This window comes from Corylus avellana, chromosome 9 (assembly GCF_965113065.1).
Source record: "Corylus avellana chromosome 9, dhCorAvel1.hap1.2, whole genome shotgun sequence".
In the NCBI taxonomy this organism is placed as follows: Eukaryota; Viridiplantae; Streptophyta; class Magnoliopsida; order Fagales; family Betulaceae; genus Corylus; species Corylus avellana.
In genome coordinates, this window is record NC_142498.1 from 1739695 (window position 1) to 1763716 (window position 24022).

At 37.5% G+C, this 24022-nt stretch overlaps 2 protein-coding genes, 1 long non-coding RNA gene and 1 pseudogene across 6 annotated transcripts; all 4 read left to right on the forward strand.

Annotated features, from left to right (window-relative positions):
• Positions 1 to 199: 199 nt before the first annotated feature.
• Positions 200 to 2191, forward strand: LOC132189307 (uncharacterized; annotated as a pseudogene). The gene is made up of 2 exons (XR_015909086.1): positions 200 to 258; positions 368 to 2191. The product of XR_015909086.1 is annotated as an uncharacterized LOC132189307 (transcript).
• Positions 2192 to 9042: 6851 nt separating this feature from the next.
• Positions 9043 to 11096, forward strand: LOC132189310 (uncharacterized). Of its 2 annotated transcripts, XR_015909088.1 has the most exons (3): positions 9043 to 9074; positions 10076 to 10261; positions 10348 to 11096. It is a non-coding gene; the product is annotated as an uncharacterized LOC132189310 (long non-coding RNA). The 2 variants fall into 2 exon arrangements; XR_015909087.1 differs by lacking the exon at positions 9043 to 9074 and having other exon boundaries at positions 9086 to 10261.
• Positions 11097 to 11920: 824 nt separating this feature from the next.
• On the forward strand, positions 11921 to 14002 carry LOC148583564 (uncharacterized). Of its 2 annotated transcripts, none has more exons than XM_088510432.1 (2): positions 11921 to 12071; positions 12895 to 14002. In XM_088510432.1, the coding sequence occupies exon 2, from the start codon at positions 12946 to 12948 to the stop codon at positions 13897 to 13899; it is 954 nt and encodes a 317-aa protein (XP_088366558.1). In that variant the 5' UTR covers positions 11921 to 12071; positions 12895 to 12945; the 3' UTR covers positions 13900 to 14002. The 2 variants fall into 2 exon arrangements, with proteins under 2 accessions (XP_088366558.1, XP_088366557.1); XM_088510431.1 differs by having other exon boundaries at positions 12031 to 12071; positions 12181 to 14002.
• Positions 14003 to 18226: 4224 nt separating this feature from the next.
• Positions 18227 to 21631, forward strand: LOC132189529 (uncharacterized). The gene is made up of 3 exons (XM_088510427.1): positions 18227 to 20477; positions 20563 to 20806; positions 20899 to 21631. The coding sequence occupies exon 1, from the start codon at positions 18317 to 18319 to the stop codon at positions 20147 to 20149; it is 1833 nt and encodes a 610-aa protein (XP_088366553.1). The 5' UTR covers positions 18227 to 18316; the 3' UTR covers positions 20150 to 20477; positions 20563 to 20806; positions 20899 to 21631.
• The last annotated feature ends 2391 nt before the right edge of the window (positions 21632 to 24022 follow it).

The following is a 24022-nucleotide window of genomic DNA, read 5'->3' on the forward strand; positions in this document are numbered from 1 at the left end:
AATACCAATTTTAATCTAATTTATAATTTTACACAAATATAGGGCACACAAGATAATATCCGCCAATCAAAGAACGGGAAAAGAGGCGATAAATAAGAAAAATCAGCATCACCAATTCCTGTGTGTGAAGAACCCAGACCTCCCCTACTACTCCACTCCACATATCTACTTCATCTGCTTATTTTGTCGAGTCCTTTGAGGCACTGCATCATCAGATCTGCTTCTTCTGCTTATTTCTTCCACTTCATCAGGAAATGGGTACGATTGCTAAGTCTACAAACTCTCTTGCTTTCTTCTTCAATCATTATTCTCATCTTAGGGTTTCTTCCAATGCTCAATTTTTTTATTATTATTGTCGTTGTTTTAGTGCTACTTCTGCCAAAACTACCAATAGTGGTAGAGATATTGTGGAAAGCCCCAATCAGTTCTTGAAATCTGTAAGAGATCGGTGCAGATCTCGAAGCTTTAGGAATCTTGACGATGCCTTAGGCCTGTTTGATAGAATGCTTCACATGCACCCTTTGCCTTCCATTGTGGATTTTACTCAATTGCTGAGTGCAATTGCAAGAATGAAGCATCACTCAACTGTTGTTACTCTAATTAAAGAAATAGAACTGTCAGGAATTGCTCCCGATGCTTGTACTCTAGGGGTTCTGACTAATTGCTTCTGCCATTTGAACCGAGTGGATTTCGGCTTCTCTATCTTAGCAAGAATTTTGAAACTTGGTTTTCAACCGGACTGTATAATTCTTAATACTCTTGTCAAGGGGCTTTGTCTTGAGGGTAGAATTGCTGAAGGTGTGAGGTTTGTTCACCAAATGGAGAACAATGGCTACAAACCTAATACAATTACCTACGGAACGATAATGAATTGTTTATGTAAAATAGGTAAGACCAGTGAAGCTATTGGGTTGCTTCGAAAAATGGAAGAAATAAATCTTGAACTTGATGTAGCGCTGTATAACACAATCATTGATAGTTTATGTAAGGACAGATTGGTATCTGAGGCTTTGACTCTTTTCTCTGAAATGACAAATAGAGGAATTCAGCCAAATGTTTTCACTTACAATTCTTTAATTCATGGCCTATGCCATTTTGGTCGGTGGAATGAGGTAACTAAACTATGGAATGAGATGGTGGAAAGGAAAATCATGCCAGATTTGCGTACATTCAACATATTGGTGGACACACTTGGCAAAGAAGGGAGGTTGATAGAGGCTGAAAAAGTTTTTGATATGATGAGTCAGAGAGGCATGCAGCCTAATGTAGTCACCTACAATTCTTTGATTAACGCTTATTGTTTGCAAAATAAAATGGATGAAGCTACCAAAGCATTTAATACGATGGTTCGAAACGGTTGTTTGCCTTCTGTTGTTAGCTATAACATATTGATCAATGGATATTGTAAGAATAGAAAAATTGATGAGGCAATAAGTCTATTTCGTGAAATGTCTAACACCGGAATTTTTCCCGATGTTGCCACTTACACCACCCTAATTGGAGGGTTTTGCCGAGTTGGAAGACCTAAAATTGCATTAGAGCTACTCCACGAGATGCAAGATTGTGGCCAACCTCCAGATCTCCAAACTTGTGCTATTTTGTTAGATGGCTTGTGTAAGAATTTACACTTTACTGAGGCAATGACATTGTTTCAAGAGATGGAAGACAAAAAATTACGCCTTGATATTGTGATTTACAGCATCTTGATTCATGGTATGTGTAATGCTGGGAAACTTACGACTGCAAGTGAATTATTTAATGCTCTTCCTACCAAAGGTTTTCAACCAAATGTTTGCACATACACTATAATGATCAAAGGGCTTTGCAAAGAGGGACTACTAAATGAAGCGAGGGAATTATTTGAGAAAATGGAAGAGAACGGCTGTTCACCTAACCATATCACTTATAACACAATCATTCAAGGCTTCTTGCAACATAATGAGACATCATGGGCAGTGAAATATCTCAAGATAATGGTTGACAAGGGTTTCTCAGCAAATGCAACCACTGCAACCATTTTGATCGACTTGATGTTTACTAATTGAGCAGATAAAACATTACAAGATTTTTTTCAGATATCCGTGTGAAAGCTTTATAGTTCTTCAATGTGTAGGACAAATTTCATATTCTAACATTTGCAAAGTCAATCTGTATGGAATAAAAGCATATATGTTGCAGGTCATTAAGGTGATATTTCTTTTCATTTGTTTTGGACTATTGTTGTGTATTGCTATTTTATTTTGTTATATATATATATATTACAAAAATCTGTAAACTTGTGTTGTAATAAAAAAAAAAAATTCTTAAAGATTTTTTCAATTATTTTGTTGATGCAGAATATTGTTCATTTGGAGTTTGGATTTTTATGGTTGTATTCTTATTGGCCCACCAAGTTGTTTTGATTAATATTTGAGTTCTATTGTTGAAATTGATTATGGTTGTCCCATCATGGTAGGCATGGTAATGAAGTCACCTGCATGACTCTTCATTTCAAATAACTGAGTCGTCAGGATGGCTTACTTGGTGCATGACCGGCTGATTATTATCACCACATTCCATCAATTATTTTCTTTAGGTTTTAAATAATTGCAATATTTCTGGAAAGATCTTGTTCTTTTATATCCATTAATATTTTTGGAAAGATCTTGTTCTTTTCTATTTTAAAATTCTTAAGCTATTTGTTTTTGCAAATCCTTTTTGATACTTAACCCAATATAAAGTTTGGACATTTCCTTTAAGAAACACATACTTGAACCCAATTGATCATTTTTCTAGACAAGTTACATCTTTTAAGGTAAGGATATGTCCCCAAGAAGTAAGGAAATATATATATATATATATATACACACACATATGTGAAAAAAAAAAAACGGATTATCTATAGGCACAAACGGTCAAGCCGTTCTCATGAGCTGGCAAGTAAGGAGAAAGAACCATGATTGTTAGGTCATTCTCAAGGGTTAGGCTGCACATACTCTTTTAAATTGCCACTAGAAAAATACATTTAGTTTGTTATTATAAGCCTATGAAGTATGTTAAAACAGTGGATTTGAGCCTATGGATGAGTGATGAAAGCATTTCCAACAAAAGATAGAACCACTTCTGTTTCACTTTGTGAAGAAAAATTATTCTTGGAAGTTATCTTCCATAAATCATTGCGCTTTCCAATTGTTTTCTACTTGTATCCATCATGTATTAGAATGCACCAAAATTCCACAAAGGGATGGAATACTAGAAAAAGACATTTCCTTCCATTTTTTGCCCAACTCGCCACCAGGCTCGCTCTCACCCCAGAAGAGTTTGTGTGCTACTCCGAAGTGCTCGGCTTCTTCCGCTAGAAGCTCTCCACACCTCAGACCATCACCCAAAAGTTCGTTCGCTTGTAGGTTGGTTATTTTGGTTGCTCACCATGTGCTCTCGGTTCAGTTCTTAAGAATGTGTAGGAAAAGAAAACATGCAAAATTTCACGAGGATTTTGAAATTTCTAAGGACAGTCTTGGAACAAGCCTGTTCATGTTGTTTCATGCTTCATGAAAGTTAATCTTCTGAAACTCTCTTGGGAAAGTGTCACTGGAATCTGCCGAAAACCACCTTCGCTGATGTAGGACATGTGTGTCCCCACCCCCAAGAATAAATAGTTTACTTTTAATCCTTTCCCTACTAGGAGTATATTTACTTTTCCTAATTAGAATTATGTTTACTTTCCCTACTAGGATTATGTTTACTTTCCTACTAAGATTAGATTTACTTTCTCTACTAGAAGTAGGTTTACTTTTTCTCCAAGGATTTCTCTTCTATAAATAGGCTTGCCTATTATGTAAAACTCAATCAATTGAATTATAATCAAATCAGAGAATTCTCTCTCAAATACTCTGCGGAGTTTTATTTTTTTCTTAGCCTGCGGGCTTGTTTTATCTTTTGGGTAGAAGACGAAGACGCTTCTCCTTGCAGAATCAAAGACGCTGCTCTTTGATTAGTTACCTTAGTCTTCCGCTACGTCATTTGGTATCAGAGCAGGCTTTATCCTGATCATGACCAATCAGCGCAACGGTGACGATTCCCTTAACGACGCTGCTCGTGACAGGGAGGCTCCTTGGAGAGCCGAATTCCAAGAGCTCCAGCAGATCCAGCAAACGATGCAACAGGAGATACGACAGGAGATGCGCCAGATGCGAGAGATGATAGAGCGCATGCACATAGGTCCTAATCGTAATCACAGGGACAATGATGCCCATGATGACGATGGGATCCGAGTAAGGCCTATTCCTCATCAACCACTTGCACCCATAAACCGACCACCGGCCTATGACGATCCTAGTGACGATGAAGACTTTGCTGAAGGAGTATTCGGACGGGACATTGAGGTAGATCGAAGGGGCGAATTACGTAGAGGAGTCGGTCGTGGTGGCACAGGCTTCAGAGGTTATGAGCGTGGTAGAGCTGGCCATATGGGGAATGTCTATGACGGCGCTGGCTACCGGAATGCATATGGAGGGCAACCCAGGCGTCAGGATCTTGCTAGGGAGGAATCCCACGAATACCGAATGAAGATTGATCTCCCATCATTCAACGGGCATCTTCAAATCGAAGATTTCTTAGATTGGGTGATGGAAGTAGAGAGGTTCTTTGATTATATGAGTATTCGCGAGGATCGCAAGGTGAAGTTAGTGGCATACAAGTTCAAGGGAGGAGCTTCTGCTTGGTGGGAAAAATTACAGATTTCCCGAGCCCGACAAGGGAAGGGACCTGTAACTTCATGGTTGAAGATGAAGCGGCTACTCAAAGCACGTTTTTTACCACCGGACTTTGAGCAACGGCTATTCCAACAATACCAAGAGTGTCGACAAGGAGGTCGGACCATCCAGGCGTATGTTGATGATTTCTATCGCCTATCTGCTCGGAATGATCTCATGGAGACAGAGGATCAACAAGTTGCAAGGTTTATTGGTGGACTGCGTGTGGCAATACAAGATAAGGTTTCTATGCATCCTGTCTTTACTTTGAATGAGGCAGTTAGTTTGGCAACCCGAGCAGAGAAGCAACTGGAGAGGCCTAAAGCAACAACCTGGGAGCGAAACCCGAGCGATTCGACGAGACCAACGCAGGGTCGGGGAAAACAACCTCTAGTCCCGACTGTCACACCAAGTCAACCAGTGACTTCCACGGGAAAAGGAGCCAGTAGCAGTTTAAGCACCTCGAGACAACCAGCCAACAATCCATACGCACGGCCCAATCTAGACAAATGTTTCAAATGCAACCAACCGGGACATAGGTCGCATCAATGTCCCCGAAGGCAGATGGTAAACTTGATCGAACCTGAGCCAGAGGGAGGGTCCGAGAATGGAGATATTGATACACCCGAGTATGAAGAAGAGGAGTTGGCTGACGCTGATGAGGGAATCCCACTTTCCCGATCCTTAGTAATTCAACGTTTACTCTTGACACCGAGGCAAGAGGATCAATCTCAAAGGCACAAGATTTTTCGTACTCGCTGCACAGTCAACCAAAGAGTATGTGATGTGATTATTGATAGTGGTAGCGGGGAGAACGTAGTGTCGAAGGAGATGGTTTCAAAGTTGGGTTTGAAAACTGAGAAGCACCCAACTCCATATAAGATCGGATGGATCAAGCGGGGAACCGAGACACTAGTAACCGAGAGATGTCGTTTCACATTTTCGATCGGTAAGCATTACTCGGATTCTATTTTGTGTGATGTTGTCGAGATGGATGCATGCCACTTAATCCTGGGAAGACCGTGGCAGTTTGACGTGAATGCCCAGCAGCAAGGAAGAGCCAATGTCTACACTATCTTTTGGGATGGTCGGAAGATAACATTTCGACCTTTACAGGAAGTCGAAAATTCTACTTATTCTAAGGGAAAGCCGGTCCTCCTATCCACTGGATCAGAATTTATAGAAGAAGTTAAGGAGGCCCGAGACATCATAGCATTGGTGACCAAGGGAACCCCGGGCTCCGTCTCACAAGAAGTTCCTGAGATAATGCGACCGATGTTAGAAGAATTCCAAGACATCATGCCTGAAGAGATGCCCGAAGGACTGCCGCCCATGAGAGATATCCAGCACTATATTGACTTAGTGCCGGGAGCAAGTCTCCCGAACTTGCCACATTATCGAATGAGCCCAAAGGAGAATGCTATTTTGCAAGAGCAGGTAGAGGGGTTAATTCGGAAGGGACACTTGCGAGAGAGTATGAGTCCATGCGCAGTACCGGCCCTACTTGTACCGAAGAAAGATGGGAGTTGGCGAATGTGCGTGGATAGCCGGGCAATAAACAAGATCACGGTCAAGTATCGGTTTCCAATTCCCCGAATAGGTGACATGTTTGATATGCTATCTGGGGCTAAGATTTTTTCGAAGATTGACTTGAGGAGTGGATATCACCAAATCCGTATACGACCGGGAGATGAATGGAAAACTGCGTTCAAGACTAAAGAGGGGCTTTATGAGTGGATGGTGATGCCTTTCGGCCTTTCGAATGCACCAAGCACTTTCATGCGACTCATGAATCAGGTACTGAAACCTTTTATCGGAAAATTTGTCGTTGTCTATTTCGATGATATTCTTATCTATAGTCGCAACCCGGTGGATCACATGGATCACGTGAGGAAAGTGTTGGAGGTTCTCCGTGAAAATAAGTTGTTTATCAACTTAAAGAAGTGTAGTTTCATGATGGATCAGTTACTCTTCCTCGGATTTGTAGTCGGTACCGATGGAATCCGAGTGGATGAAGAGAAGGTGAGAGCAATCCGAGAATGGCCCACACCCAAGTCAGTGGGAGAAGTAAGAAGTTTCCATGGGTTAGCAACTTTCTATAGAAGGTTCGTTCGGAATTTCAGCAGTATTGTAGCACCGATCACCGAGTGTATGAAGAAAGGAAAATTCAATTGGGGTGAAGAAGCTGAGCGAAGTTTCTCAATCATCAAAGAAAAGCTATGCACAGCACCTGTACTTGCCTTACCTGACTTTGACAAGCTGTTTGAAGTTGAATGTGATGCATCAATCGTCGGGATAGGAGCTGTGTTATCTCAAGAAGGGAAGCCCGTAGAATTTTTTAGTGAGAAGCTCGGAGAAGCAAGACAGAAGTGGTCAACATATGAGTTGGAGCTTTATGCTGTCTTGAGAGCCCTCAAGGTGTGGGAGCACTACTTGATCCAACGAGAGTTTGTCCTCTATACCGACCATCAAGCATTAAAGTTCATCAATAGTCAAAAGAATTTGAATCGGATGCATGCTCGGTGGGTTTCTTACATCCAACGGTTCACTTTTTCTCTCAAGCATAAGTCGGGAAAACTAAATCGTGTAGCTGACGCTTTAAGCCGCCGAGCTACCCTGCTGATCACCATGAAAGCTGAAGTGACTGGATTCGAGTGCCTAAAGGAGTTATATGAGGAAGATGAAGATTTTGGTAAAACCTGGAAGCATTGCAAGGCGGGGCAACCAATTTCTGAGATACATATTCAGGAGGGGTATTTATTTCGTGGGAATCGGCTGTGCATTCCGAGGAGTTCCTTGCGGGAACAAATAATCCGAGAATTACATGCTGGAGGTTTGGGTGGTCATCTGGGAAGAGACAAGACTATTGCTCTGGTAGAGGAACGGTATTACTGGCCGCAATTGAAGAAAGAAGTAGGTAATTTTGTCCGACGATGCCAGACTTGTCAGGTCGCCAAGGGGCAAACCCAAAATACGGGATTATACATGCCTCTACCAATACCAGAAGCATCGTGGGAAGATGTATCCATGGATTTTGTATTGGGTCTCCCGAGAACCCAACGAGGAGCAGATTCTATAATGGTAATTGTGGATAGATTTTCCAAAATGGCTCACTTTGTTGCTTGCAAGAAAACATCTGATGCAGTTCAAGTGGCCAATCTAGTCTTCCGAGAGGTGGTTCGATTGCATGGAGTCCCAAAGTCTATCACTTCTGACCGAGACACCAAGTTCTTGTCTCACTTTTGGCGAACATTATGGAGGCGGTTCGACACAGCATTGAACTTTAGTAGCACGAGCCATCCGCAGACGGACGGGCAGACAGAAGTTGTTAATCGAACTCTAGGTAATTTACTTCGATGTATTGCAGGTGACAAACCGAAGCAGTGGGACCTGGCTTTAGCTCAGGCTGAGTTTGCCTACAATAACATGGTGAATCGATCTACTGGGAAGGCACCATTTGAAGTCGTCTATGGAAGAACTCTGAGACTTGCAGTAGATCTTGCAACTTTACCTAAGCTACCCGGTGCAAGTGTGGCAGCGGAGCATTTAGCAGAACGGGTGAAAGCTACCCAAGAGGGAGTTCGTCAGCATCTGGAAGAATCCTATGCTAAGTACAAGACGGCAGCAGACAAGGGTCGGCGATCGAAGATTTTTCAAGAAGGAGATCTTGTGATGGTGTATCTACGCAAGGGGCGACTGCCAACTGGTACTTCTGGAAAGCTGAGGAATAAGAAGTATGGTCCATGCAAGGTACTAAAAAAGATTAACGACAATGCATATGTCATCGATCTTCCAGAAGAAATGGCGATATCCTCAACATTCAACGTGGCAGACATTTTTGAATATTTTCCACCAGAGGAGTCAGAACTTAACTCGAGGACGAGTTCTTTTCAAGAAGGGGAGACTGATGTAGGACATGTGTGTCCCCACCCCCAAGAATAAATAGTTTACTTTTAATCCTTTCCCTACTAGGAGTATATTTACTTTTCCTAATTAGAATTATGTTTACTTTCCCTACTAGGATTATGTTTACTTTCCTACTAAGATTAGATTTACTTTCTCTACTAGAAGTAGGTTTACTTTTTCTCCAAGGATTTCTCTTCTATAAATAGGCTTGCCTATTATGTAAAACTCAATCAATTGAATTATAATCAAATCAGAGAATTCTCTCTCAAATACTCTGCGGAGTTTTATTTTTTTCTTAGCCTGCGGGCTTGTTTTATCTTTTGGGTAGAAGACGAAGACGCTTCTCCTTGCAGAATCAAAGACGCTGCTCTTTGATTAGTTACCTTAGTCTTCCGCTACGTCATTCGCAATCCGCCCAAGGTCATCGTCTTTCAAGTGAGCTTTCTTGTCTTCTCTCTCTAATTTCTCACTTTAGAAATGGGTTTTTCTTTGATTGGATAATGGTAATAGAAACGTGTGTTCCAAGTTGGGTACTTTAAACAAACAATAAAATTTTGAGAGCTGGGTTTGATTTTTTTTTTTTTTTTTTTTTTCAAAATGTTAGTTTGTTAAGATTTGGGAATCGGGTTGCGATTCTTTGTCGGTTTGGTTTGTTTCTAACGGGGTTCATTGTGAAGAAGACCTTGCTTTCTTGGCTTTTCTGCTCTTGGATATCCATGGAAACGGTTTTGGACTCTGTTTTTGGAGTTGGCATTGACTATGACTTTGGCTTCTTAAACATGAGGACTAGAAATATTGGAGTTGATTTCAGCAGAGTGATTGGGGACTGAGGCTTGGAGCTGGGCTCAGTTGGGAGAATTTGTCTTCTGGAAATAGGATCATTAGGAGACAGCGAAGGGATTGGCTCTGAGAAATAGAGGCCAGATTTGTTGGCCGAGTTGTTGTGGTGGTATTTAGTGGCCGATAGTTTTAGTGCAGGGATGATCCTATTTCCAGAAGAATTGACAAAAATGTTTCTTATATTCTTATTTCCGATTTGTGTGAAACAGTAGCGATTTGTGTCCTTTGTCTTATTTTTACTTTTTATATTCAGGGATGACTGTTGCTTCATTTTGTTACTTACAATTCTTTCCACCTCCATATGATGTAGATGGTAATGCCGTCTCTTCTTTTTTACTTAACCAATGGTTATGTACAATATGCTCTAATATCTCTCTGCAAAATTTTCCTGTCAACATCTGTGAAATGATCTAACTTTTTGGTGACTTTGATGAGAAGCTTATATTTGATAAGGCTGTGACTTTGATGAGAACCCACGTTGTCCCATGTACGTAGTTTTATACTGTGACTTTGATGAGACGCTTCCTCCATTCCCATCAGATGACCCTGGTGGGAAAGAAATCACATTTAAGCGAGTGCTCTTAAATAATTGTCAGGAGGCGTTTGAAGGAGCTGACAACCCGAGGGCAGAAATCAGGCAGATGACTGTCCCTGTGCAAGAAATGGAATGCAGGGATAAAGAACGGATGGTTTAGCTGTGGACTCTAGGAAGCATATGCCTTATTGGGGAGCTTTTGAAGCAGAAGATGGTGCCTGAAAAGATTGTCCACCATATTGTTCAGGTTTGTATGACATTCATTCACTTGGTATTGCCTGTTTCTTACTACAATTTGAATCTGTCTAAAAACCTTCTCTTGCAATTTTATAGGAGCTTTTAGAACAAGATGCTAAAACATGCCCAGCAGAGAAGAATGTTGATACGAGGCCCATAGGTTTTGGGGGTATGATGCTTGGAATGCCCGGCCTTAATACTTAAAATTGGGAGGTTCCTCAGTCCCAATCAATGCCAAGGAACAATGGTCCTGGTCTGATCCAGTCTGCCGGACATGTGCAGCCATCTTTCATCAGCAAAACACCCTCCTGTAAATTCAATGTGTGGAGGAGCTAAAAGCCCCAGCGTATCACCTCTAGGTTGTTAAAGAAGCAATTCCCCTTGCACTGGAAAAGAGCCCACCGTTTGTTGGATGACATTGGCATTGCTTTGTCGAAAGCACCAAAAACATTTGGTGAGGTTCTTGGGCAGTTGGTTCTGGCAGGGGTGTTTTCGGACTTGAAGCTATCCAGCATTTGGCAACTGCAGATATTGAAGAGTAGCCTTATTTTACTGTCCATACTTCTCCTTCGAAAATTTTCCTACCCCTTTGAGTGATAATTATTGAGTTTATCAGAAAAAATAAATAAATAAATTATTGAGTTGTATTTTTTTAACAAGTGAGAAACAAAATATCTTGTACCTCTATCGAGGTACAGAATTTTTGCATTAAATTTTGGATTTATATGTGGCAAATACTTAGGTTTTTGTAACTGGTAATTTTTATGGGGCTCAAATTTTTCTCAATGGATAAGGTTGATCACTTTGTATTTAGCTGAAATGAATGTCCGCATGTTCTTTGAGAATCTTTTAATGTTATGTTTGGATTAAAATTTGACCATTGCTTAGAATTTTCAAATTTGTGATGTATCAATTTTAATTTGTATTGTTTGGTGGACAAAAACATTTTGCATCAAATCCCTACAAGAAGAAGCAAACAAACAAACAAAAAATAAAAAATAAAAAATTTAAGAGAACATTATGTCTAATTTCAAGAAATCATACCAACATTATGGTGGTGGAGGACAACCAAGCATAAAAATTTAAAGGGAAAAGTATACTTTACCTCCCAAAGTTCGGGACGATTTTTAATTCGACCTCTAATGTTTTAAATTTTGCAATGCACTCCCTAAAACTTTCAAATTTTTGCAATTCGACCAATTTTATCCCAAAATTTTCATATTGCCCATATATATATATATATATATATATATATAGGGGTGCAAAAATGGTCATATGGCCACTGATAAAAAAATTAGGGACTATATAATAGTTTTAAGATAAAATTGGTCGAATTGTAAAAATTTGAAAGTTTGAAAGGGTGCATTGCAAAAATTAAAACATTTGAGGTCAAATTGAAAACTATCCCAAACTTTAAAGAGTAAAGTGTAATTTTTTCAAATTTAAAATATCAATTTTAATCTACACAAATATTGGGCACACAAGATAATGTCAAAGGGGGAGACGACTCACACGAGAGGTGAAAAAAAAAAAAAAAAATGATGTTGAAAACAAGAAAACGGGAAAAGATGCGATAAAAAAAAAAAAGAAAATCAGCATCACAAATCAACAACTCGGGGTATCGCGTAACAGAAACGTCGTCGTGTAATCACGCGTATAAGAACCCAGACCTCCTCTCCCCTACCCTCCCCTCCCCCTCCTCTACTACTCCACTCCACTCCACATACATACTTCGTCTGCTTATTTTCTCGAGTCCCTTGAGGCACTGCATCATCAGATCTGCTTCTTCTGCTTATTTCTTCCACTTCATCAGGAAATGGGTACGATTTCCAAGTCTACAAACTCTCTTGCTTTCTTCTTCAATCATTATTCTCATCTTAGGGTTTCTTTCAATGCTCAATTTTTTTATTATTATTGTCGTTGTTTTAGTGCTACTTCTGCCAAAACTACCAATAGTGGTAGAGATATTGTGGAAAGCTCCAGTCAGTTCTTGAAATCTGTAAGAGATCGATGCAGATCTCGAAGCTTTAGGAATCTTGACGATGCCTTAGGCCTGTTTGATAGAATGCTTCACATGCACCCTTTGCCTTCCATTGTGGATTTTACTCAATTGCTGGGTGCAATTGCAAGAATGAAGCATCACTCAACTGTTGTTACTCTAATTAAAGAAATGGAACTGTCAGGAATTGCTCCCGATGCTTGTACTCTAGGGGTTCTGACTAATTGCTTCTGCCATTTGAACCGAGTAGATTTCAGCTTCTCTGTCTTAGCAAGAATTTGAAACTTGGTTTTCAACCAGACTGTATAATTCTAACAACTCTTGTCAAGGGGCTCTGTTTTCAGGGTAAAATTGTTGAAGCTGTGAAGTTTGTTAAGGAAATGGAGAACAATGGCTATAAACCTAATACAATTACCTACGGAACAATAATGAATTGTTTGTGTAAAATAGGTAAGACCGGTAAAACTATTGGGTTGCTTCGGAAAATGGAAGAAAGAAATCTTGAAATTGATGTAGTGCTGTATAATACAATCATTGATAGCTTATGTAAGGACAGATTGATAACTAAGGCTTTGGCTTTTTTCTTTGAAATGACAAATAGAGGAATCAATCCAGACGTTTTCACTTACAATTCTTTAATTCAGGGCCTATGCAATTTCGGTCGGTGGAAGGAGGCAACTAAACTATGGAATGAGATGGTGGAAAGGAAAATCATGCCCGATTTGTATACATTCAGCATATTGGTGGACACACTTGGCAAAGAAGGGAGGTTGATAGAGGCTAATGAAGTTTTTGATGCGATGATTAAAAGAGGCATAAAGCCAAATGTAGTTACGTACAATTCTTTGATTGACGGTTATTGTTTGCAAAATAAAATGGATGAAGCTGTTAAAACATTTAATACGATGGTTCGAAATGGTTGTTCGCCTTGTGTTGTTAGCTATAACATATTGATCAATGGATATTGTAAGAACAGAAAAATTGATAAGGCATTAAGTCTATTTCGTGAAATGTCCAACACCGGAATTTTTCCTAATGTTGCCACTTACAACACTCTAATTGGAGGGTTTTGCCGAGTTGGAAGACCTAAAATTGCATTAGAGCTACTCTACGAGATGCAAGGTTGTGGCCAACCTCCAAATATCCAAACTTGTGCTATTTTGTTAGATGGCCTATGTAAGAATCTACACTTTACTGAGGCAATGGCATTGTTTAAGGAGATGGAAGACAAAAGGTTAGACCTTAATATTGTGATTTACAGCATCTTGATTGATGGTATGTGTAATGCTGGGAAACTTACGATTGCAAGTGAAGTATTTAATGCTCTTCCTACCAAAGGCTTTCAACCTAATGTTTGCACATACACTATAATGATCAAAGGGCTTTGCAAAGAGGGACTACTAAATGAAGCAAGGGATTTATTTGAGAAAATGGAAGAGAACGGTTGTTCACCTAACCATTTTACTTATAACACTATCATTCAAGGCTTCTTGCAACATTATGAGACGTCATGGGCAGTGAAATATCTCCAGATGATGCTTGGCAAGGGTTTCTCGGCAAATGCAACCACTGCAACCATTTTGATCGACTTGATGTCTACTAATCGAGCAGATAAAGCATTGCAAGATTTTTTTCAAATATCTATGTAAAAGCTTTTGAGTTCTTCAACGTGTAGGACAAATAGTTGTATATTCCATGTCTTTTGGACTATTGTTGTGTATTGCTATTCCTATTTTGTTATATTTTCTTACAAATTTCTGTAGACTTGTGTTGTAAAAAAAATAAAAACATTGTATTTTGTTGATGCAGAATTATTGCCGAATATTGTTCATTTGGAGTTTGGATTTTTTTATGATTGTATTCTTATTGGCCCACCAAGTTGTTTTTACTAATATGTGAGTCCTATGTTGAAATTGATTATATTTGTCATGTCATGGTGAACATGGTAATATTTTGGTCAGACATTTAAATTCCCAATATATAGTTTGGACATTTCCTTTAAGCAACACATACTCGAACCCAATTGATCATTTTTCTAGACAAGTTACATCTTTTAAGATAAGGATAATAGAATGCCCTTTCATCTTTGTGCAATGAATTTTTTTTCTTGGTATACACTATACATTATTTCTTTCTTTTGTAAATTATTCTAAAACGTTATTAGCTCACTAAGAGGCAAAGGTAGACCTCTCACGTGGTAAGGCCTAACATCAAATACCTAATTCGGTTTCAAAAATTATTGTAGGTAGTAGACTTAAAAAGGAGACGGTCTTTTCCAATATTTTAATTATTTAAAAAATTATATATATATATATATATATATATATATATATATATATATATTAAAAAAAATTAAAAATTAAAAATTGGGTGGTTTGAGCCACCCCATGGCCGGCCAGGCGGGGGGAGGGAGGGAACCTCCTCAACTCTTAAAAATTATCCTTACCCTTGGTAAAAAAAAAAATCATGATTATGCATTTGTCACACCCCACCACCCCCCTCCCCCCTCGTGGGGCCGCAACTTGAGGGGGCAAATGTATTTAGGAATACTTGTATTTTGAGTCCAGAAACTTGAGTGATTAAGTCTGTTCTTTTTTTCTCTTCTTTTTTTTTTTTTTTTTTTTTTTGTATTTGTATTTGTATTTGCCACTATAAGTTTCACGAAAGTTAAAGAACGTAAGGTTGAAGACGAATAAACTGGACAGTTTCACTAACCCAATTTTTTTCTTGAAGTTTATTGCGTAGATAATGAAAAAAAATACAATTTTTTATTTGAAATAATATAATTGACAGACAAAGGTATTGGTGCAAGAGGAAAAAAAAAAAAAGAAAAAACACAAGAAGGGACAAGCGTGCAAGTGTGAAACGTGTCGTACAGGTGTACAAAGCAAAAAATAAAACAAACAAAAAAAGGATAGAGTTTTCCTCCGAATTGAGTTTGAAGAACTTCCTCCAACTCATTGTGTTTGTAGCCTTTCCAGAAGAATTGACAAAAATGTTTCTTATATTCCTACTTCCGTTTTGTGCCCTTTGTCTTATTTTAACTTTTTATATGCAGGTATGACTATTGCTTCATTTTGTTACTTACAATTATTTCCACCCCCATATAATGCAGATGGTAATGCCGTCTCCTCTTTTTTACTTAACCAATGGTTATGTACAATATGCTCTAATATTTCTTTGTAAAATTTTCCTGTCAATATCTATGCAATGATCTAACTTTATGGTGACCAGCATCTAACATTGTCTGCAACAGAAATGCGGATTATGAATCTTTTGAGGTTTGTGCTCTTTCGAGAATAATTGAAAGACCTTTCAAGGTTAGTGTTCATTCTCATATCTCTTTTGCCTCGAAAAACCTTTCGAGGTTAGTGTTCATTCTCATATATCTTTTGCTTTGGTTATCGCCTATGCGGTTTATTTATTTGCTTTTGTCCAAGATACAGAAGACATTGTATTTTTTAACCAATTTCTTATTCTCAGCTTGTTGACTCTTTGAAATCGTAAAATTCAAATGCATAGGAGCACGCATTTTGATAGCTTCATTCTTCAACATGGGTGTCAAGTTGTCCATCATTGAAGAGGAGAAGAAGAAAGGCCAACCACTCATTGTGGACCAGTTATATTTTTAGAAGATTGCATAGACGAAGTTTAATTTTGCAATTTGATCCTTCTGTGTGTTCATGCTTTTGGTATTCATGCTATGGTTTAATTTTGCAGCTTGATCCTTTTGTGTAATTATGCTTTTATTATTTTTTATTATTATTTTTTTTTTTTTTTTGTGACCAAACAAAGTGTAATGTCTCTAAAACGCTTCAATAATATAAATTAAGGGTCCAAAGCCCTATTTCTGTAAGTATTTGCTTTATGTGCTCATTGTGTTTGTAGCCTTTTTACCACACATAAGCCAAATCTTTTGTGTAAAACCCCCTTAAGATCATGATAATCTAAGTACGATTGATAATTACCTAGTATTTGTGGAACAAAGGGTCTGTCTGGGAATGAGGTATCAATAAATCTGATTTTAAAAATTGCGTTTTTTAAGTCATTATTTTTTAAAATCGTAAAAGTGTTTTAGTAAAATATGTTGACAATTATTTTTTTTTTTTTATCAAATATTTGTTATGCGAAATCCTGATTTTGGTTTAAATTCACGCATTTTTAAATAAGCACCCCATAGCTTGCTTATAGAAATTGTAGATTTTTTTCTTATTTTAAATTAAGTGCATTTTAAATTGCAATACCAAACGTCTTATGTTTTGCAATATATTTTAAAAACGCATATTATTCTTGAGGTATCAATAAACAAGGACTAATGATGACACTTCTTAGAGAGGAATAAAGGGAGAGATTGACACTTGACAAGAACTAATGATCAATTATTATGTAGAATGAAAATATCTCTTCTGATTATGGACATTAGTTTATATAATATTCAGATATCTAGAGAAGTGCTCCTACATAAGTGCTTTCATGTGCACCTGCAACTAGCTTTATGTTTTTATTAAGGATCAAATAATGTTTATTACCTCATGTATAAAGTCATGTTCCAAATGTGTTTATTCAAGATAAAGTTTTCAATGGGTTTATAATTAGTTTCTCAGTGTCATCCTTTTTAAGTTATGTGATCAATGTGATAGTATATTGTGGAATGGGTTTGTATATGACATTCATTCACTTGGTATTGCAGGTTTCTTACTACAATCTGAATCTTTCTAAAAACTTTGTCGTGCAATTTATAGGAGCTTTTGGAACAAGATGCTAAAACATGCCTAGCAGAGGAGAATGTTGATACAAGGCCCCATAGGTTTTGGCCTTTGGGGATATGATTCCCGGAATGCCCGGCCTTGATACTTTACAATTGGGAGGTTCCTCGGTCCCAATCAATGCGAAGGGTTAATTTTAATTTTGAAAACAAATTAGATCTACCATATTCTTTAAGAATAATCTTTTGATGTTAAGTTGGGTTAAAATTTTTGACTATTGTTTAGAGTCTTCAAAATGATGATCTGTTAATTTTAATTTGTATTCTTTGGATGAGTATCTTTTTTTATTAAAAAAAAAATTAAACATAATGACAATAATAGTAATAATAATGACAACGACAACGATGCCAATAGTATCGTTTTTCATTTTAAGAGAAATAGAGATGATTCATTTTACGGTCAAAATCAATAAAATCATATATAATATATGATTGGGTGTTAGACTCAAAAAATCATATATGACAAATAATTAGCAGAATCGGCAAGCATTAAGCAATGATTTGAGAGTGAAAGTACCTTGCCTTTAAGGGGATCCAAGTTTCAAAAATATAAAAAATGAACAACAAATTTTGTTGCGAAGCTATTCAAAAAACAGAATACGAAAAGCTAAGAACAACAACAACTTGGTCTCCAAGAGATAGTTCAATCGGATGGAACCACGCTTAATTAAGCGGATGTCACTAGTTCGAATACTTCTCTCTCCTCTTGTACGAACATGTCAAAAAAAAAAAAAAAAAAAAAACAACAACAACAACAATAACAACAACCGCAAAAGAATAATAATGAAGTGGATTACCTAAACTTTCGAGTAGTAGACAAACAATTCCCATAAAATCTTGAACCAAACAAAATATATATATAAGAGAACATAAGCGAACATTATGTCTAATTTCAAGAAACATACCAACATTCTGGACGAGGACAACCAAGCATAAGCATTAAGCATAAAAATTTAAAATATCAATTCTCATCTAATTTTATAATTTTACACTAATTTGACATTTAAAATTTAAAATGTCAAAGGGAAGGAAGACCACTCACACGAGACGTGAAAAAGAAGAAAGAAATAATGTTGAAGAGAAGATGCGATAAAAAAGAAAAATCAAATCAGCATATCACAAATCAACAACTCCGGGTAACAGAAACGACGTCGTGTAATCCCGCGTATAAGAACCCAGACCTCCCCTCCCCTCCCCTATCACTCCACATATCTACTTCGTCTGCTTATTTTCTCGAGTCCTTTGAGGCACTGCATCATCAGATCTGCTTCTTCTGCTCATTTCTTCCACTTCATCAGGAAATGGGTACGATTGCTAAGTCTACGAACTCTCTTGCTTTCTTCTTCAATCATTATTCTCATCTTAGGGTTTCTTCCAATGCTCAAATTTTTTATTATTATTGTCGTTGTTTTAGTGCTACTTCTGCTAAAACTCCCAATAGTGGTAGACGTAATGTGGAAAGCCCCAATCAGTTCTTGAAATCTGTCAGAGATCAATGCAGATCTCGCAGCTTTAGGAATCTTGATGATGCCTTAGGCGTGTTTGATAGAATGCTTCGCATGCACCCTCTGCCTACCCTCAAGGATTTTAATCAATTGCTGGGTGCAATTGCAAGAATGAAGCATCACTCAACTGTGATTTCTCTGATTAAAAAAATGGAACTGTCTGGAATTACTCCCGATGTTTATATTCAGGGTGTTTTGATTAATTGTTTCTGCCATTTGAACCGGGTGGATTTTGGCTTCTCTGTCTTCGCAAGAATTTTGAAACTTGGTTTTCAACCAAACTGTATAATTCTTACTACTCTTGTCAAGGGAGTCTGTCTTCAAGGTAAAATTGCTGAAGGTTTAAAGTTCATTAACGAAATGGAGAACAATGGCTATAAACCTGATACAATTACCTACGGAACAATAATGAATTGTTTGTGTAAAATAGGTAAGACCGGTGAAGCTATTGGGTTGCTTCGGAAAATGGAAGAAAGAAATCTTGAACTTGATGTAGTGAAGTATAATATAATCATTGATAGTTTATGTAAGGACAGATTGGTAACTGAGGCTTTGACTCTTTTCTCTGAGATGACAAATAGAGGAATTCAGCCAGACGTTTTTACTTACAATTCTTTAATTCAAGGCCTATGCAATTTCAGTCGGTGGAAGGATGTAACTAAACAATTGAATGAGATGGTGGAAAGGAAAATCATGCAAGATGTGAGGACATTCAGCATATTGGTGGACGCACTTGGCAAAGAGGGGATGTTGACTGAGGCTGAAGAAGTTTTTGATGTGATGATTCAGAGAGGCTTAGAGCCTGATGTAGTCACGTACAATTCTTTGATTGACGGTTACTGTTTGCAAAATAGAATGCATGAAACTATCAAAGTATTTAATATGATGGTTCAGAAGGGTTGTTCACCTTGTGTTGTTAGCTATAGCATATTGATCAATGGATATTGTAAGAACAGAAAAATTGATAAGGCAATGAGTCTATTTCGTGAAATGTGCACAAAGGGGATTTTTCCCAGTGTTGCCACTTACAGCACACTTATCGGAGGGTTTTGCCGAGTTGGGAGACCTAAAATTGCATTAGAGCTACTCCACAAGATGCAAGCTTGTGGCCAACCTCCAAATCTCCAAACTTGTGCTATTTTATTAGATGGCCTGTGTAAGAATCTACACTTTATTGAGGCAATGGCATTGTTTAAAGAGATGGAAGACAAAAGGTTAGACCTTAATATTGTGATTTACAGCATCTTGATTGATGGTATGTGTAATGCTGGGAAACTTACGACTGCAAGTGAATTATTTAATGCTCTTCCTACCAAAGGTTTGCAACCTAATGTTTGGACTTACACTATAATGATGAAAGGGCTTTGCAAAGAGGGACTACTAAATGAAGCGAGAGATTTATTTGAGAAAATGGAAGAGAACGGCTGTTCACCTAACCATTTCACTTATAACACAATCATTCAAGGCTTCTTGCAACATAATGAGACATCATGGGCAGTGAAATATCTCCATATGATGCTTGGTAAGGGTTTCTCGGCAAATGCAACCACTGCAACCATTTTGATCGACTTGATGTCTACTAATCGAGCAGATAAATCATTACAAGATTTTTTTCAAATATCCATGTGAAAGCTTTATAGTTCTTCAACGCGTAGAACAAATTTCATATTCTAACCTTTGCAGAGTCAATATGTAAGGAATAAATACATATTTGCTTTGCTTGGTGGGAAAGAAATCACGTTTAAGCGAGTGCTCTTGAATAATTGCAACGAGGCATTTGAAGGGGCTGACAACCTGATGGCAGAAATCAGGCAGATGACTGCGCCTAAACAAGAAATGGAATGCAGGGATAAAGAACGGATGGTTAAGCTGCAAACTCTAGGAAACATACGCCTTATTGGGGAGATTTTGAAGCAGAAAGATGGTGCCCAAAAAGATTGTCCTCCATATTGTTAAGGTTTGTATGGCATTCATTCATTTGGTATTACATGTTTCTTACTACAATTAGAATCTTTATAAAAACTTTCTTGTGCAATTTATAGGAGCTTTTGGAACAAGATGGTAAAACATGCCCCGCAGAGGAGAATGTTGAGGCAATATGTCAATTTTTTAACACCATTGGTAAGCAGCTGGATGAGACCCGAAATCTCGGCGAATGAATGATATCTGTTTCAGCAGGTTGATGGAGCTGACTGCAAACCCCCAACTTCCGCCACGATTAAGGTTCATGGTTCGTAATGTTCTTGATTTGAGTGCCAACAACTGGGTCCCTCGACGTGAAGAAAGGTTAATTCCATTTCTTGTTGACTTTATTTCTTCTTTCTTTTTATTTTTTGTTTAAGATGTTTATGTCCTTATATTTTTCTCTGTTTTGGCAGGTGAAGGCAAAGACCATCATTGAAATCGATTAGGAGGTAGAGAAGAATCTAGGCTTGCGTCCTGGTGCAACTGCAATCATAAGAAATGGTCGTAATACTGAGGCCCTCGGGGATACATGGCCCATAGGTTTTGGGGGTATGATGCTTGGAATGCCCGGCCTTGATACTTACAATTGGGAGGTTCCTCGGACACATCCAGCCGTCTTTAATCAGCAAAACACCCTTTCCTAAATTCAAAGTTTTTACCGCAAGGTAGTGGCAGTATTATCACTGGTAAAACAAGTGCCTTGTTGCCGGGTGGTGGTGTGCCACCTGTCCAACCTAGTTCTTTTTCAGGAATTGAAACTGTTACGAGCAACCGCAAGCCTGTAGCTCTGGCTGCATCAGTGATACCTTCTCCTTTGAAGCCACTGGCTCTGGCAGCAGGATCAAATCCTGTCAATCTTAAGTTTTGGGGTATGCCAAAACTGTCTCTCTTCTGGAGGAATATTTCAGTGTTGGGATCCTCGATGAAGCACTACAATGTGTGGAGGAGCTAAAAGCCCCGGCATATCACCCCGAGGTTGTTAAAGAAGCAATTTCCCTTGGCACTGGAAAAGAGCCCACCATGTGTGGAACCTGTCATAAAGGAAGTGGGTGCCTTGTTTATGGATCAGTGTTGGTTGACATTGGCATTGATTTGCAGAAAGCACCAAATAACTTTGGTGAGGATCTTGCAGGGGTGTTAAGACTTGAAGGTTGTACAGGAAGTTCTGAAGGAGGAGGAAGATGATAGGTTGTACAGGGGTGTTAGACTTGAAGGTTGTACAGGTACTTGAATCACTTGGAAGCACACTTGTAAATGTTTAGATATAACTAACAATTCTAATTATACGTAGTTTAATGTTGCCTAAAACTCAATAGAATCAAAATTTCACTATGGATTTTGTCTTCTGTGTTTCTCAACAAGGAATAGCCATCTGTTATGGTCATCGTTAGAATTTGAAAGAAAAAAAAATCTTGAATACTTGAGTAAATATTTTATTTGTTAATATGAGGATCACTTCCCAAGAGCTGCAGATTAATCTAAAGGGAGGAAGCAGCCTAGCTGGAGAGCAGAGGTGAAATAAAAGAAGAAGAAATGATATGTTGAAAACAAGAAAAAGCAGCATCACATATTTCTCTGCATTTCAACATAAAATAAATAAATAAAAAACGTTATATTCTTAACCATATCCCAATTTTTTGATAAACTTGATAAGATGCTTCTGATTTGAGAGTGAAACAGTATAATATGTATATAAAGATGATAAAATATATATATATATATATATATATATATATATATATTGGTAAATACCTTTTTTTCCATCAATTATAACGCATTATCACTTTGTCCTCATGAAACTCTCTTTTCGTCAGTCAACCACATTAAAAAACTTGAAATGACTCAAATACCCTAATTTATATACAAAAATTACATATAATACCTTTAAAATTAAACAAATTTAAATATATATTATTAATGTATGAGTACTAGTTTCAAAAAAAAATATAAATATATTAAAATTAAAAAAACACTTAAAATTTAATATATATATATATATATATATATATATATATATATAAAGAAAAAAAAAAGCGAATATAAAAAAATATAAAACAGTTAAAAAAAAGACTTAAATTAAAAATATATATAAATGAAAAATCAGTCCATGTGGTTATCCTAAATTAAAATTCATCTTTGTGATATAAAATAATAATAATAATAATTTAGAGATTATTGGGGATATGCCAAAATAACAATTTAGTCTCTGCAATCAAATTCTGTTAAAATACTTTAGGGATTCCAATAGTGTATCACATCATCACCAATAAAATGATAATATATGTTATTCTTAATTAAAAATTAATTAATTAATTAAAAATATAAAAGTTAATTTTTTAAATAAAAATAAAAATTTGAGGGGTGGCTGCCAATCAACAGCCACCCAATTGGGGGAGGGGGTGGCCAGCCAGCCACCCCCAGAGGTGGCTAGGGGTGGCTCGCTGCCACCCTCGGCCCATCGGGGTGGTGTTTGGGCCACCCCAGCCGCCTCTGGGATGGCTCGCGAGCCACCCCTGAGGTGGTTGGGAGTGGTGCATGGCCACCCTCATGGCTTAGGCATGGCCGTCGGGCCACCCCTAGCCACCTCTAGGGGTGGCTCGTTGGCCACCCCTTTTTTTTTAAAAAAAATAATTTATATATATTTTTTTTTTAGTATTTCTATCTTTAATAAGATTTAACATCTAAAAGATAATATTCTGTCTAATTTAACGTGATTAACTGACTGAATGAAGATTTTTGGAATAAAATGGTAGTCTGATCGGGTCAGGCAGTAGAGTTTTCAGTTAATGAGGATAAAGTGACAATGCGTTGTAATTGATGGAGAGAAAAAAGTAATTACCCTTATTTTATTTATTCATTAAAAAAAAAATTATAAACTTGATAAGATGCTTTTGATTTTGAGGGTGAGACAATATAAGATGCATATAAAGTTTGTTATACTTTATAGTTCTTCAACGTGTAGGACAAATTTCATATTCTAACCTTTGCAGAGCCAATATGTAAGGAATAAATGCATATTTGTTGCAAGTCATTAAGGTGATCTTCCTTTTCGTGTCTTTTGGACTATTGTTGTGTATTGCTATTCCTATTTTGTTATACTTTTTTACAAATATGTTTAGACTTGTGTTGTAATCAAAAAAACTTCTTAAAGATTTATTCAATTATTTTGTTGATGCAGAATTATTTCAGAATATTGTTCATTTTAAAGACAACCCCAGATATTTTAAAGGTTTTAGTTTCTTACATTTTAAAGAACGTTTCCTAAAGAGCAAAGGGGTTGGTATAATTACTGCTTCTCCACTTGCAATGGGTCTTCTTACTGAGAGTGGTCCTCCAAGTTGGCACCCAGCTTCACCTGAACTCTCAAAGTGCTCTTCTTAAATTTTAATTTTTTATGTTTTTTTTTATTGCATCAGGATATATCCTTTTAACCAACACCATGTTCGTATGTGTATGTGCTGATGTGTGTCAGCCTGTGATGCCAAAAAGGAATGAAAAAGTTCCCCAAGCTAATAAATATCGTGGAAGGAGAGATAG

Excerpts from the sequence above, each read along its gene's own strand:
- LOC132189529 (XM_088510427.1), top strand. The coding sequence starts at position 18,317 with ATGGGTACGATTGCTAAGTCTACGAACTCTCTTGCTTTCTTCTTCAAT.
- LOC148583564 (XM_088510431.1), top strand. The coding sequence starts at position 12,631 with ATGGAGAACAATGGCTATAAACCTAATACAATTACCTACGGAACAATA.